The 13,758-nt window shown below is 35.2% G+C and overlaps 1 protein-coding gene across 1 annotated transcript in view; it reads right to left on the bottom strand.

Moving 5' to 3' along the window:
* The window catches only part of LOC129744096 (nephrin-like), a 457,247-nt gene that overhangs the window by 240,329 nt on the left and 203,160 nt on the right, over positions 1-13,758 (bottom strand). The window contains exon 2 of the mRNA XM_055736459.1: positions 8,858-9,546. Within this exon, the coding sequence (XP_055592434.1) occupies positions 8,858-9,182 (325 nt within the window). The 5' untranslated portion in view covers positions 9,183-9,546. The remainder of the gene's footprint in view (positions 1-8,857; positions 9,547-13,758) is intronic.

Raw genomic sequence — 13,758 nt, 5'->3', positions numbered from 1 at the left:
TATTTCGAAACTGATACACCCACAAATCAGACTCTACTCCAATAATAAACTTTCTTGAAGGTGGAATTATCAAAATTCGATTCTGTGCCGGACCAGCATTAACAAGCTTTCAAATAACTGGGGTTGTCCCCCCCCCCCCTCCGCAACCGCATTGCATATATCTAAAAAAAACCAAATAAAACTTGTCCCATATCCTATCACAATACAAAGCAGGACAGAAACAACCAGCCACCAAGGATATTGTCGATTGACGTATCGGGTGCTGTGTGCGTGTATGTTAACCGGTATAAGAAAAAGAAACATTCTTTGTTTTCAACCGAGACGGCAAAATACCACCAGCCAAGATGAGCTGTTCGTGTGTATGTAAACCGAACGGCAATAGAAAAAAGTTTCTTGTTTCCCATTCCCACCCCATTACCCCCCATTCTCCCCTATTCTCCACTCATTCTCATCCCTTTGACATCAAAGACAAACGAGGATGAAAAAAAACACCGGCTAAACGGCAGACGGCCAATGCATTGCGCTTTCTGGAGATCAGCCGTGGCAAAACGCTTATGACAACAAACCTTCGTTTGCTAACTGACTCAGATGATGCACTGGACAAGATATCGGACTAGTAAGCCGAGATCAGGATCTAGCAGTAAGTTTGGTTCTCACTTTGTTTTTTTTTTTTTTTGTTGGATTATTCAATATGATGAAAATCCCTTAACATATTTTTCTCGTTTCGCTTGAATTTTTTGGTGATGCATCATACTTGAAAGCTCGAGTCTTTATGCCAGTTATGCTTTTCCAATCATATCGTTTTTGGTACAGTACACTTTTCAGCACATTTTCAGCATAGAGATTTGATAAATAGGCATTGGGTTTTTGAAACCTCTTCTATGGGTGTAGAGAACTAATGGTTAGAGTTAAGGCTGAGTTTTGGGTGTTTACACTCAATTCAAAACTATTTCATTTTTCATTTTTCATCAAGATGTTGTCCGTTCCAAAAAAAAAAGTTTTTGATTGAGTTTGCTTAATCAATCAAATTAAATATTTTGTTTGATGAGACAGATTTAAAAAATAGAGCATACTTTTTATTTCGGAAAAACATATTGTTTTGAAAACATACTTTGGTCAAAATGATCATGTTATTTACCAAATTGCTTCGATCTTAAGAATAATATTTATATTTTACATCTTATGCTTAGCGGATTTCAGGTGCAAAAAATACTTTGTTGGAATGATTAATTCTATCATTTTGACCTTCTTGTAAGTAAATTATATTTGAATGGGTGTGGGTAATTTAAGAACATTTGCATCCACTTAGCCGACTGTCAGTTGCAGGAGCTCGTTGGCCAAATTGGTCCCACCGAACGACCAAAAGAAGAACAATTTCGTTCCAGCTTGCTCCTGTTTGCTTCCCTTTGGCCATCTACTACCTACTACTTTGTCCTTGTAATTGTATTTTTTCCCGGAGGGAAAATTCCTTCATTCTTTTCCGAAGGTTTTTTTTTTTCGGTGCTCGTTACTTTCGCCGCAGAAAACAAGCAGAATTTTTTAGGGGGTCTGACGAAGAAAAAATACCACTGGAACCACACACAATGAACGATTGTCGTTAGCACTGTCCACAAACTGGGGATTTTCGCCCCTCCTCCATCTTGTTTTGCTGTTCAGGGTGAATGCGGAACTTCAAGGTGGGGCGTTGTGGTTGGAGGTTCCGGTTGGCGTGAAAACGAGGACAGGAAAAGCGCTTCTTAAGTTGGAAATTAAATTACTTCCTGCTCCGGTCTGCGATCGTTTCTGGTCTGAATGTCTCCCATGAGGTTTTTTTTTCGCCTTGGTAAATAAAATTCCTAGAAACCAGGGAAGAGCGATTTAGTCAGGCTACCGGAAGTACGGCATCAAGTGGTGTAAAAGAGGCACACAGCTCATTATCGCTTTGGCATTCGTCTTTGGAGCCGGAAACCCGGAAAAGGTGGGTCACATCGGGCCACAGTGGTACTGACTCTGCTGGCTCGGAGTTGGAATGCCGTTCCGGGAATCTTTGTTGATGGCAACTAAGTTGAGTTTGGATTTTATATTTTCGTGGACGGGCATGGATACCATGGCAAAAAAAGGTGGGCGGGCCAAGGACGGGCCAGTTACGGAGTGTCAGATAAGAGTAAGTATTTCGCCACTTTGGCTCGTTTCCTTGGGCTTTTAAGTTGTGCTTCTTTGTTGCTGTACGGAAGGTGAAAATTGGACAGGATGTTGAATAAACAGGAATACTAATTTAAACGTTCAGCTACTAAGTTGTCGGGGTGATAATTGTGGGAATGATTTCAAGCCAGCCCACAGTTTATCACGAAATTGGTTGTTTTAGTCAAAACGGTCATTAAGTTAATGTGAGTTGATCAGGCTCGATTCTAAATGAAATTTGATTGAGTTTAAAATAATTACACGGCATTTTTTCCCTTTTTCTCTTTTGAATTGCTATATATTTCATAAGAGTGACGAATTTACTCTTGAAAAACAATTGTTTATGAAAAATTAAATCATTTGACATAGATGTCTTAGTTATTATCTTAATAATAAGTTTACAGAAATCGTACATTTAGTCCTTATTGATTGTTTCTCATTTGATCACGAAGTTTAAATTCAATCAAGCGTTTAAAGGTTACAGTTGAAACATGAAAATCAAACTGAGCGTAGATGCTGATTGTCTGAGATCCAATTACGACAAGCTGGAAACATGACAACGTTGACAATTCTCTCTAAGACCTTCGAGAAGGCAGCTAGCGATGTGACACCTCGGTAATTACGCACCTCTTGCTTATCACCTTTTTTTGAAAATTGGACAGTGGAGGGAGGCACTTTTTTAACACGTAAGCAGGTATTCCATCCTGTCCAGCTGAAGTAGAGTACTTTAAATTCCTAATAGACTCTGAAACCATTTTCTCGCTTATGACAAACACGTCAAGGTTTAGCACATCCATGAGCAATCGTTTGATGGCTGCGTTAATTTGATCTGCGGTGTGCGATTGTATTGAGAATACACTGGAGAAGTGCTTCGCGAACAGATTACCTACATTTTTCAGCAGGTGATACGGCAGTTCTATCGTCTAAATGCAGCTGCGCAGGCAGACCAGATTCCTTCAGTTTGGTATTGACAAATTTCCAAAACTTTTTTGGATTGCGGCAAAACTCACTCTGAGTATGATCCACATAGCGACGGTAGCATAGATTGTAGATCCGGTATTGTCTGGTAGCGTTGTTAAGTTGCAATTTAATTAACGGACACCTGGAGTTAAAATAAAATAAAAGCACTTTAGTTCTGGGATTCTAGAATAGTCTTTCCGAGGTGACCACGCAACGATGCAATCTAACTTAAATATTCATTGCTTGGATATAGGAGTTTTCCTAAATGCACATATCGAGTATCATGCGTATACAGCAGTTTGACGAAATGACTGATAAATAAACATTTGTAATCAATCCATTTTGAATGTTGTACTCTTTTGACAAAATGCATGAAAAAAAATTGTTGACAAATAAAGTCAAATTTTTGTAATATTTATATATGATTGATGACTATTTTGTTAAAATTTATTGAGCTTTAGAAATCAAGCGTACAGAATCTCTAATAAGGCATGTGAAATGACTCTATCTAACTTCTTCAAACTTCTTGAAGTGTCAATTTTACACTCCTGACTATATCTCTCTTGTTTCACAAATAATTTGAATAAAAATTTAATAGTATTTTTAAAGCTACTGCCTCGATTGTTTGTTTATGATTCGGCTACCGTTGAAAAAACGGATTGGCTTAGGAAGCGCAGATTTTCAGCGCTGCTGCTACGAAAAAACTGTTTCTTGTTCGGCCACCGGTAAAAAGACAGATTGGCAGATTTTTAAGGCTACTGCTACGAAAAAAAAACGTGTTTGAATCGGCCACCGGTAAAAAGACGGATTGTTTTTTGTTTGTTCCGGCTCTGGTAAACAAAGACAGCGCAGTTTTCAGATTGTTCTAGCTTTGATTAACAAAGCCAGAGCGACAGGAAAAGTATTAATTTAAAGGTTTTAGCTAAAAATGAAATGTAGAATTTAGATTAATAATATTTGAGTAAATTAACAACAATTTTGGATAAATATGCAATGTCAAAATCCGATGATGTTAATTTGAAAAACAAAAATTGATAAATATTGAGTTTTTCTTTAGAATAGAGATGAGAAGAAATGTAAGGAATAGATGAAGGATATGCTCAAACATAGTCTATATATATAAAAAGCAATTTCTGTATGTTTGTTTGTTTGTTTGTTTGTCCTCTATAGACTCAGCCGTCTTGAGAGCTAGAGAGCTTAAATTTGGCATGGGTAATCATTAGGACCAGGAAGGATGAAAAATGTTTTTTGGATGACCCCTTCTGAAGGAGGTCGTCCATACAAAACAAATATTGTTTTCGCGATATTGACGTTATTTTTCGTCGGATTGTGTTGAAAATTTGCACATGAGTGTTTTAAAAGACGAGTAATTGATTTCAGGAGTCAAATTTTGTGTAAGAGGTCATCCAAAGGGGTCGTCCTTATTAACTGTTCACTGTTTTTGCGATATTGACGTTATTATACATCGTGTTCAAATGAAAATTGGTACACGATAGTTTTGAGTGACGTGCAATCGATTTGAGGTATCAAATTCAGTGTAAAGGGCCGGCAAAAGGGGTCGTCCATATTAAATTTTCAATATATTAGTTACACTGACGTTTCTAAACACCGGATTGGGATAGAAATTTACACATAGGAGTTGTTAGGGACAAACAATTGATTCCTCTTATCCAAATTAAAGTCAGGGGTCGGCCAAAGGGGTCGTCCATATTAACTATTCACTATTAATGCGATATTGTCGTTATTATACATCGGATGCAGATGAAAATTGGTACACAAGAGTTTTGAGGGACGAGCAATCGATTTCAGGTATTGAATTCAGTGTAAGGGGCCGGCAGGTATCAGAAAAGCATTAGGCTTCATAGGAGCACGGGCCGGCAAAGGGGGTCGTCAATATTAATGAATTTTTCACTGTTTTTAGCAATATTGACGTTATGCTGCAATGGATTGCTTTGAACATTTGCACACGGAAGTTTTGATAAATGAAAATCGATTTCAAATCTAAAAGATTACATAAGAGGTCACCGAAAGGGGTTTAACTATTTTGTTATGTAGCCATCGAGTCGCAATTTATACACGGGATTTTTTTTGGCACGGTCAATTGATTCCTGATTTTAAATTTAGTAGCAGACGACAGAAAAAGTGATCATCCAATATTTTTGCAATTATTACTTAACAATGAATTCGGAAGTGCATCTGGATAATTCTTGACATTTGAATTAGCAACATGACATATTCCAAGTTGAAAGCGAAACGGAGTTCGTATGGGATCAGCTAGTTTTTATATAAATTTGTTGAATTCGACAACACTGAAGAAAAATGAAATTCTTCAAAAAAACATCTTCAAATTTCAGCCAATACCACTTGAAGTAACTTTTCGAAGACGTAAAATTTATAAGACGATAAGGAAGTGCGCAATGATTTTTCAAAGTTGGCGTGTCTAAAAACGGTTTTTCAGCTCTAACTCTATAGAATAAATTTATTCGTAAGCGGTTTTATTAACTCAAATTACCCACTAGAGCGCCCCAAATGATTCGACTTTTGAAAAAGTTATGTGCTGCAGGCTAAAACTGATCCTAGTCCTAGTACAAGATTTCATGCTAAATTCGGGCCAGATCTGATCACGGAAAGGGGTCACACAACGAGCCTGAAGTTTGTATGGGATTTTGTAGCGAATAACATTTCACAAGTTTGAAATTTCCCATAAAAATTTTTGCAGTGTAATGCACACATTTTTGTCTTAGACAGCAATAGTCTATCTTGAAGCATTCATTATTCGTAATGCTTCTTCTTTCAAAAAGATGTATTTTTCAAAAAGCCATATCTCAGGTTGGGACAAACAAAAAGTAACAAGAGAGCGTTCACAGCAAGCAAAATTTCGTTTAAATTTAGATCTAAAACGATGCACGAAAGCGGAACATTGTTTCCGGTCTAAATTATTATCTCGATGTAATTTTGCAATGATGTAATTTTTCGAAGCATTAAAAAGTAGGTCGGAAGCGATGCACGAATGTGGAACAGCTTTTTCTCGTGTAAAATACACAACGATGTAAAATTTGAGAATATTTTTTGTTGAATTTCAAAATAACATACTTTCCAATTTTCTTTATTCAACACACATTCTCGGAACGAAGTATAGAAATTTGAAAAAAAAAATCATTACCCACCATCTCAAGTAGCACTTTCACCATCTACTTACGAAAACAGGAAGTGTTTTTCAATGCTTCTGGTTTCAAACAACTCAAGTCTGCTATTCCAATGGTTATGATATCTTATCTCTGTCATATCAAAGTATTTTAACGTGTGAACAACCAAACCACAGAAAGAAGCCATGTTATGACAGAGATTCGATCTCATAACTATTGGCATTGGCATTGACATTTTACAGCCACTGGCAATTGAAATCTAATTTGAGGCAACACTTTATGTTTACCCAATCATGGTTGAAATGAATTTCCATGGAAAATGAAAGTTTTTGAAATTTAATTAAACAATATTTGCATAAAATTAATTCCTCTGGGATAATTCCAGAAATAATAGATTGATATTTTTTGTTAGACCCAACCTGAGGTATGGCAGTTTGAAAAATAAATCTTTCTGATAGAAAAAGCGTTATAACAACAGATGAACAGATGTACAAGATAAGTCTTGAAAAGTGTGTGAAGTCCCGACGACCATTTTGAATCGATTTTATGTTTTTTGGTTGAGCCACCAGATGTCTTCAAGGACACCAGAGAGAACTGTCAAGGAGAAAATGAAATGTAAACAAAACAAAATAACAAACTATTACTCAATTATGAAAAGGCGTATTACTATTTGACGACTTTCGAGCAAATTGATGTTGAAGATTCGTAACACATTAATGATTTGCGTTATCAAAATTTTTAGCTTAAGGCTGTTTTTCTAATTGCTTCAAACTAGTATAAAACACTTTCTAGAAACAGACATGAATGGTGAAAATGTCCGCTCAGAAAGCTTAAAATCAGTATTGCTTCTTTGGATTTTTATTTTTAAATAAAACTGAAAAAAAACTGGTTCGTCTGGCTTGTTCAAAGTTGATTGTCAATCTCATTAGTAAAAAAAAAGATTAATTCATTTTGATTATCTTTTCAGAAGTGTTGCCACATTCAAGCTTATACCGCTCATCGAAAAAATCTTTTTCATCTGTACCGAAAACTCGAAAATCTGTACCGAAGAAAACTAAGTGACGCATTTAATGTGTTGATATGTGAAGATTTTGATTTCTTATTTTTAATCTTAATAAAGATAGTTACTGTATCACACATAGTAGAGTTTTTTAGTTAAACACTTTTTGTGAAACTCGTTTGATAATTTAGATTTTCTCTCTTAAAAATAAACTGATATTTCAAAATATTTTTCAAAACAAACACTTCCTAATGTTTATGATGTTTATACATAGCTTTTTAAATCGATTTTTGAGCTTCATATTGAAAACGATATTTTTATATTCGCCGTTTAATTTTCAATAACCTTTCGTTCTAAGGATAGCGTCAAATGTGTCAACACTCGGACTATTATAAACATTGGTTTATTTGTCAATAACTTGCGAGAAAATGCGCTCAATCACTGCTGACGAGTGGGGGATTATAATCAGATATTTAATTATTTGTAATAAATTTGAAAATCTAATTGTTCCATCTTGTACTTCCCAGTAAGGGACTCCTTAAAAATCGTCAGAATAATAAAGTCTAACTTTTGACTTATTTTCTATAATGTTTTCAATAAACAGGATGAAAGCAAAATGTTTTAAAAAGTCTAAAATCTGTACAAATCTGTGCCAAATTTTGAATATCCGTCTTCTGTACCAAAAATTAGCTAAAAAGATAAATCTGTTTATGTGGCAACCATGCTGTCTGTAAGTATTGGCGTGTTTTCGGTCTTCGGCTACTTTTGGGTGTGTTCGGCTGCTAGGCGCGTATTGAATACACAGCGGCGCGTATTTGTAACACAGTTTTGTTCTGTAGCTTTCAATATGGTTTTAAAAAATCTAGTTTTTGAAGCAACTAAAGGAATTTGAGTAATAAAAAATCATAGGCATTTGTAGAAAACACTTTTCTTTAACGATTACACTCGTTTATTACACAACTTGTACGTGGAATACATAGTAAACCGGCGATTCGCTTAGGTGGCGCATAAAAGAGCGTGTTCCCTATAGTGTTTTTAAAACTTAAATAATCGTTTCTTTCTAATTATATGATTGTTGTTTTCTTTGGGATAGGAAGGAGATGTGTTCATGGATCAAACACGCTAATGGGCCTTTTTTCGGCTTTATTGCTAATTATCAAATTTAGTCATTTCCCTACACTTTTAGAGGCTTGCTTAGGTCTCCATTCAGTGCTTCAGAACTCCGCCTCCGAAAAATACGAGTTAATTTTTACCCATAACATTTAGGTATGGAGTTTGTTGAAATATTTTTTTTTTAATTTTATGTGCACATCGAATATCGATAACCAAAAATTTTAACATGGCCTTTTAAACCGAAAAATCAGAACCGAAAAGATTCGGTATAGGTAACGAAACAAAAGACTGTACCCAAAACCATAACCTTAACTCGAGCGCAATATTGTCCTCCGCTCAAAGGTAAACTCGCAGGATAATCTAAATTGCAAAAATAGTCAACCATGATAAGATATTCAATTTAAACATTACACAAACCGAGCACGTAAATTCGTTCCCAAATAACAGTCCGGTAGAGGTAACATAGGTAGGAACTCACCGAAATTCTCCTTCTCATTTTTGGCCAGAACCTGGCCTATCCGGGTGTCGTCCACAATCAGGAGGTAGAACAGAAGCGTCAGCAGCACAGATGGCCAGTAGTAGCCGGATCCGATGTCCGACGTTAGTTTGCGACTTCTTCCTCTGGCGATGGGTCGTCTAGTGAATGTTTTATCCGAGTCGGAATCAGCTTCGGAATCAGAATCAGCTGGACCGCTTTCGGAGGTTCGGTCCACAAGTTCCCGGTCGTGGTCCTCAGCTATAGGACGCAAAGCTGCCAGATGTCGCAGAGCATCATCATCATTACCGGCACGATTAACGGTCATTGTTGGAGCCAACCGAGTGGGACATTTTTGTGCTTCCTGCTCGCCGAATAATGATGATGCATTCGCTTCGTTGTCGGCTGACTCGTTTCGCGGATTTCTTCTGATGGAACGTCCAACCGTTGACGATGACCTCCCGGGGAACCGCAATCGAGGGTCTCATCGGACGAATTTGCATACTAGTTGCATCGTTTTGATGGTTTGATTTTTGATGACTGTTTTGTTGCTGTTGTTGCTGATGATGCTTTCCAGTATTGGTGCCCGGATCGTTTTTCGCTGGTTCTGACACAAATGGGGACAGCATCCGGATTGCATTTCCGATAAACGAAACGGGAATACAAAATGTTCTCGCTAGCCGGCTATCTTCCTGTGGATGGAAAATGAGAAACGAGAGCTTAGTACACCTGCAACTGGGTCGATCTAATTATGCAGATTCTATTCAATAACGTATTGAGGTTTTTGAGTTCATAATATTGTGAATGGCATGATCGAGCAAGAAATGATAGTAATTTCAATCATAGGTATATAATCTCAGATATGTAGGGGATGATCCCTGGAGATATTTGATTCCTTCGGTATATCTTAAAATTCATCTCACATGTAAAAATTACTGTAAAAATATTTATTTCAATATGTCAATATGAGTCAATAGAGTGTAATATGAACTTCATAATGCCATATTTTCAAAGCAATAGTTAATTATCAATTTTTTAAGAACAAGTTTCCCAAAATGTATGTTATGGGAATAATTGATCCCTGGAGTCCAAAAAGATATATTTTTCTTCTGAATGCATCGTGATCATCGGTTACACTTAAATTACTGATATCTGTTCAATAACTAATGTTTATCCAGTAATTATCTGTTAAAAAGAACTTAAAATACTGTATTTAGCTTAGCTTGATTGACTACTCATATCCACCTTAAATCGTCTAATGCGAAATGTTTCAATAACTGTTTTTATCGTAACTAAAAAATTGATAACATGAACTTTTATTCTTTGCATAAATAGAATGGACATAACACATATTCTCTATTAGTACATTTCGAGTCCCACGATCGCTAGTGTGGCTCAGTAGAACAAGTTCCACATCGCCAATGCTTGCTAGTCCGTGATGAATCGAAGCCATCAATTTTGTGCAAAGGCCAACAGAACGTTGTTTGGGATTAACGGCACATTCTCAGTGCACAAACCTGATGCTCTCCCTTTGAAAAATTATTAATAACTGTGCCGGCCACGTCCTATTAGTCAATGAGGGATGGAGCAAGCTATGTTAGTAGGATACTTTTTAGGTTCAACTAGCCACCTCTCATTGCTATATATTCCCAAAGCTAGTTCGCAAAATTCCGAAACTGAAAAGAAATCACTATTTATGCTCCTAGATGTCTTCTAAGAAAACTCAAGCAAGCATTTCTGTAGGTATATTTCTCAACAACTTTGTAATACGTTTCAAATACATTATGGAATGATCGTATGAAACTCGAAAAAACAGTATTCACTTATCAAAGTGGAGGCGATTTACATACATATTTTCAACTTCTGCCTTAAGCGATTATAGTATACGATTTGGACGAAATTCGACACCATATTCATACATCTTATATATAAAAATGGAGGCGTTTTCATTGTAACACCATCACGTATAAACGGACGGTCAAAATGAAGTGAAACTTAGTATCCGAGGGTTTTTCGGGCCAGAGATGGTTTGTATAATAGTTTCAAGAATCTCTCTTTTTATGGAAGGGAGGCTCCCATACAAAATCAACTTGAAAGATTAAACATTTTCTAATGATTAATTAAGTAAAAGGTAAAACAAAGTATACCGGGTCAGCTAGTATTTACTGAAAGAATGCAAGAGAGCACATGTTTTTTTCTCTCATCGCATGCGAACCGTTGCCAGCGACAATATTTGCTGCCTCTGTCATTGGCCATTTCTTTCAAATACACCATCTGAATTTGAGCAATCTGATTGCACTGATGGTTGCAGAGAGTACGACAAACCTGTTCTCTCACTTGAGCCACGCCGGAGAAAAAAAGGAACGAAATCGTCTTCAAAATCTGCGAACATGGCGAACTTTTTATCACATTCGATTCAAAACATTTAATCCGACTTCGAGTAACGATTTTTACGACCTTATAATTGCGATAGTGGGAATTATGATTCGCGGTAACGTTTTTAATGACTTGAGTTTAGAGTGTCTGTCCCAGGATTTCCCGGTCGGGAATTCCCGGGAATTGGAAAAATTCGGGAATTCCCGATTCCCGGGAATCATAGTTTTATTCCCGGGAATTCCCGACATGTATGAAATTTGTTCTCTAAAAGCCTCCGGAACCATGCATTTTGCAAATGTAGTCATACAAATCTCATTGAGAATATGCCGATTCCTGTGGCAGTAGACATTTTGCAGCCATGTGGTGCAATTTTTTTAATTCAAATAGTTAAGTTTAAAAAGATTATATGTATTTGCACACCGTTTTCATTAAACGTAAACCCACTACACTTCGAAAAACATTTGAAAAATCGCGCAGCATGTAGTGTTTTCTCGAAAGTAGGTAACTGGCTTTGAAAGCCAGAAGAATCTCAAAATTTAAAATTGAAGAGTACATCGTTTTTTTTTAGATGAAGAGCAAATATGTAAAGTATTCAGAAAAACGAAAAAAAAAGGTTGAAATAATCAAACAAATAAAAAGATTTTTTTATTAACCCCTTATTTCATGAATAAATTCATCATTTGACTTGTTCAGGTTATTTTATAGTTCGTTTATCTGTTTATAATTGATCACTGAGGAAAACAGTTTGATTCATTTGATTAAAAATAAGTTTTAAAAAATTATGAAGATTACATTTTGAACAAAATATGGACGTGCATGCATGGAAGGTTCGATAAGCTATACATATCTTATATGTTTTTGAATATTTCCCGGGATCCCGGGAATTCCCGGGAAACAAGCCACCAGATTTCCCGATTCCCGGGAACGAGAAAATGGCCGGGAAATGGACACTCTACTTGAGTTATCATTTTTAATGCGGTTTTATGTTTGCTGGTCTCCTATTTTCACTAATGAGGCCGTAAGCAAACGCTCAATAAAAGCGTTAATTTAATTTTTGAAATTTATGATGATTTAAAAAATATGTATTAGTCTTAAAGGTAAAAATGTAAACATAGTAGTGCTAGCTTATTCCATATAATGTTATCCCTACCTCGCCAAAGAACTATTAAAACTAATTTACAGTACATTGTTTATTTTAAAAAAATAATGGTAAAAATTAACAGTTTTCATGTTTTGAATAATATAAGTTTATAAAAGACTCATCAGAAAATAAATAAAACAAAAAATTGGAATGAAATGATGTTTGGATATGACTGATATACATTTGTTTATTTTATATTCCTGTATGTGGTAAGAAGAAAAAGACGTTGTATTAATTCTTTGATGAATTGCAAACCTGGGCTTCTTAAAATATGGAATATTGATCAACAAGTTTTTGAATTTTTGAAAGTTTGTGTCGAGTATTAATTAGTATTCGAACCGGAAAAGACAAATAATGTGAAATAATATCAGAAAAATATAGAAGTAATAACCTACATAAAAAAAAGACAACAACACATAAGTTTTCAGAATAATAAGTTTAAACAATGTTTAAAATTTATATTTTTCACATTTTAATCTGGTCGTAGGGTTGCATTTACGCAGTATTTTTAAAGAACCGGAAAAAAATGTTCCAAATTCCAGTCGAGCTGTTTTTTTTTAAATAGCTTTGGTTTTGAGTCAACTTTATTCTGAGTATCACTAACCAAATTTTAAAAAAATAGATAAGTTGAGTTTAGTTCTATTTATTTATTTATTTCGCCAAACATCGTAGGCTACATATATATTCTTAAAACTAGTAGTACGATCCTTATATTACTTTAAATACTACAATATTAGGTTCTTAAGTGCCCGTTGCCGTAAAAAGCACTTTTTAGCTGCTGTTTAGACATAGTAAAATCTATGTTCTGGTAGTTTTTATTATAATTCTGCATTAGACAATTGATTAGACTATTTTTACCATAATCAGTTCGAGCAGAGGTTAAAATAAACATTAGTGAATGGCTTCTTGCGCTTGAATCAAGTTCCAGCATGCCAGATTATTGATATTTTTTTATTGACTATTTTTTTTTTTCAATATTATTTTATGTTCAAAGATCTGCTTTTGAGATTCTAAAAAAAAAATTGTTTATGTTTGTGTGTGAGAATTTTATGCTTCAGGAATAATTATTATTTTAAGTTAATCTACTTCAAAGATGGATTGATTATTTAAGCTAGTAAAAAGATGAAAATAAAAAAAAGGTGTTTTTTTAAATATTTCAATCTCTTAATCAACTGATGTTTCAAGCGGCGATTTTGAATAAGTTTCAAATTCTTCACCAGATGTCAATAAAAACAAAATAAATAATTACTCACTTGATGTCACTACTATGTGTTAACTATTTTAGACAATGTAATGTTTTGTAAAGATTAAAGGCTTTTATCTTTAATTTCTTTTCCATTGAGATGCGCTTTTTGTAAAATGTCAGAAACAAATGCCACGTCATCAC

The sequence above is a fragment of the Uranotaenia lowii genome, chromosome 2, assembly GCF_029784155.1.
Source record: "Uranotaenia lowii strain MFRU-FL chromosome 2, ASM2978415v1, whole genome shotgun sequence".
In the NCBI taxonomy this organism is placed as follows: Eukaryota; Metazoa; Arthropoda; class Insecta; order Diptera; family Culicidae; genus Uranotaenia; species Uranotaenia lowii.
Note: the sequence above shows the minus strand (reverse complement) of the source record. Positions and strands in the feature narration are given on the sequence as shown.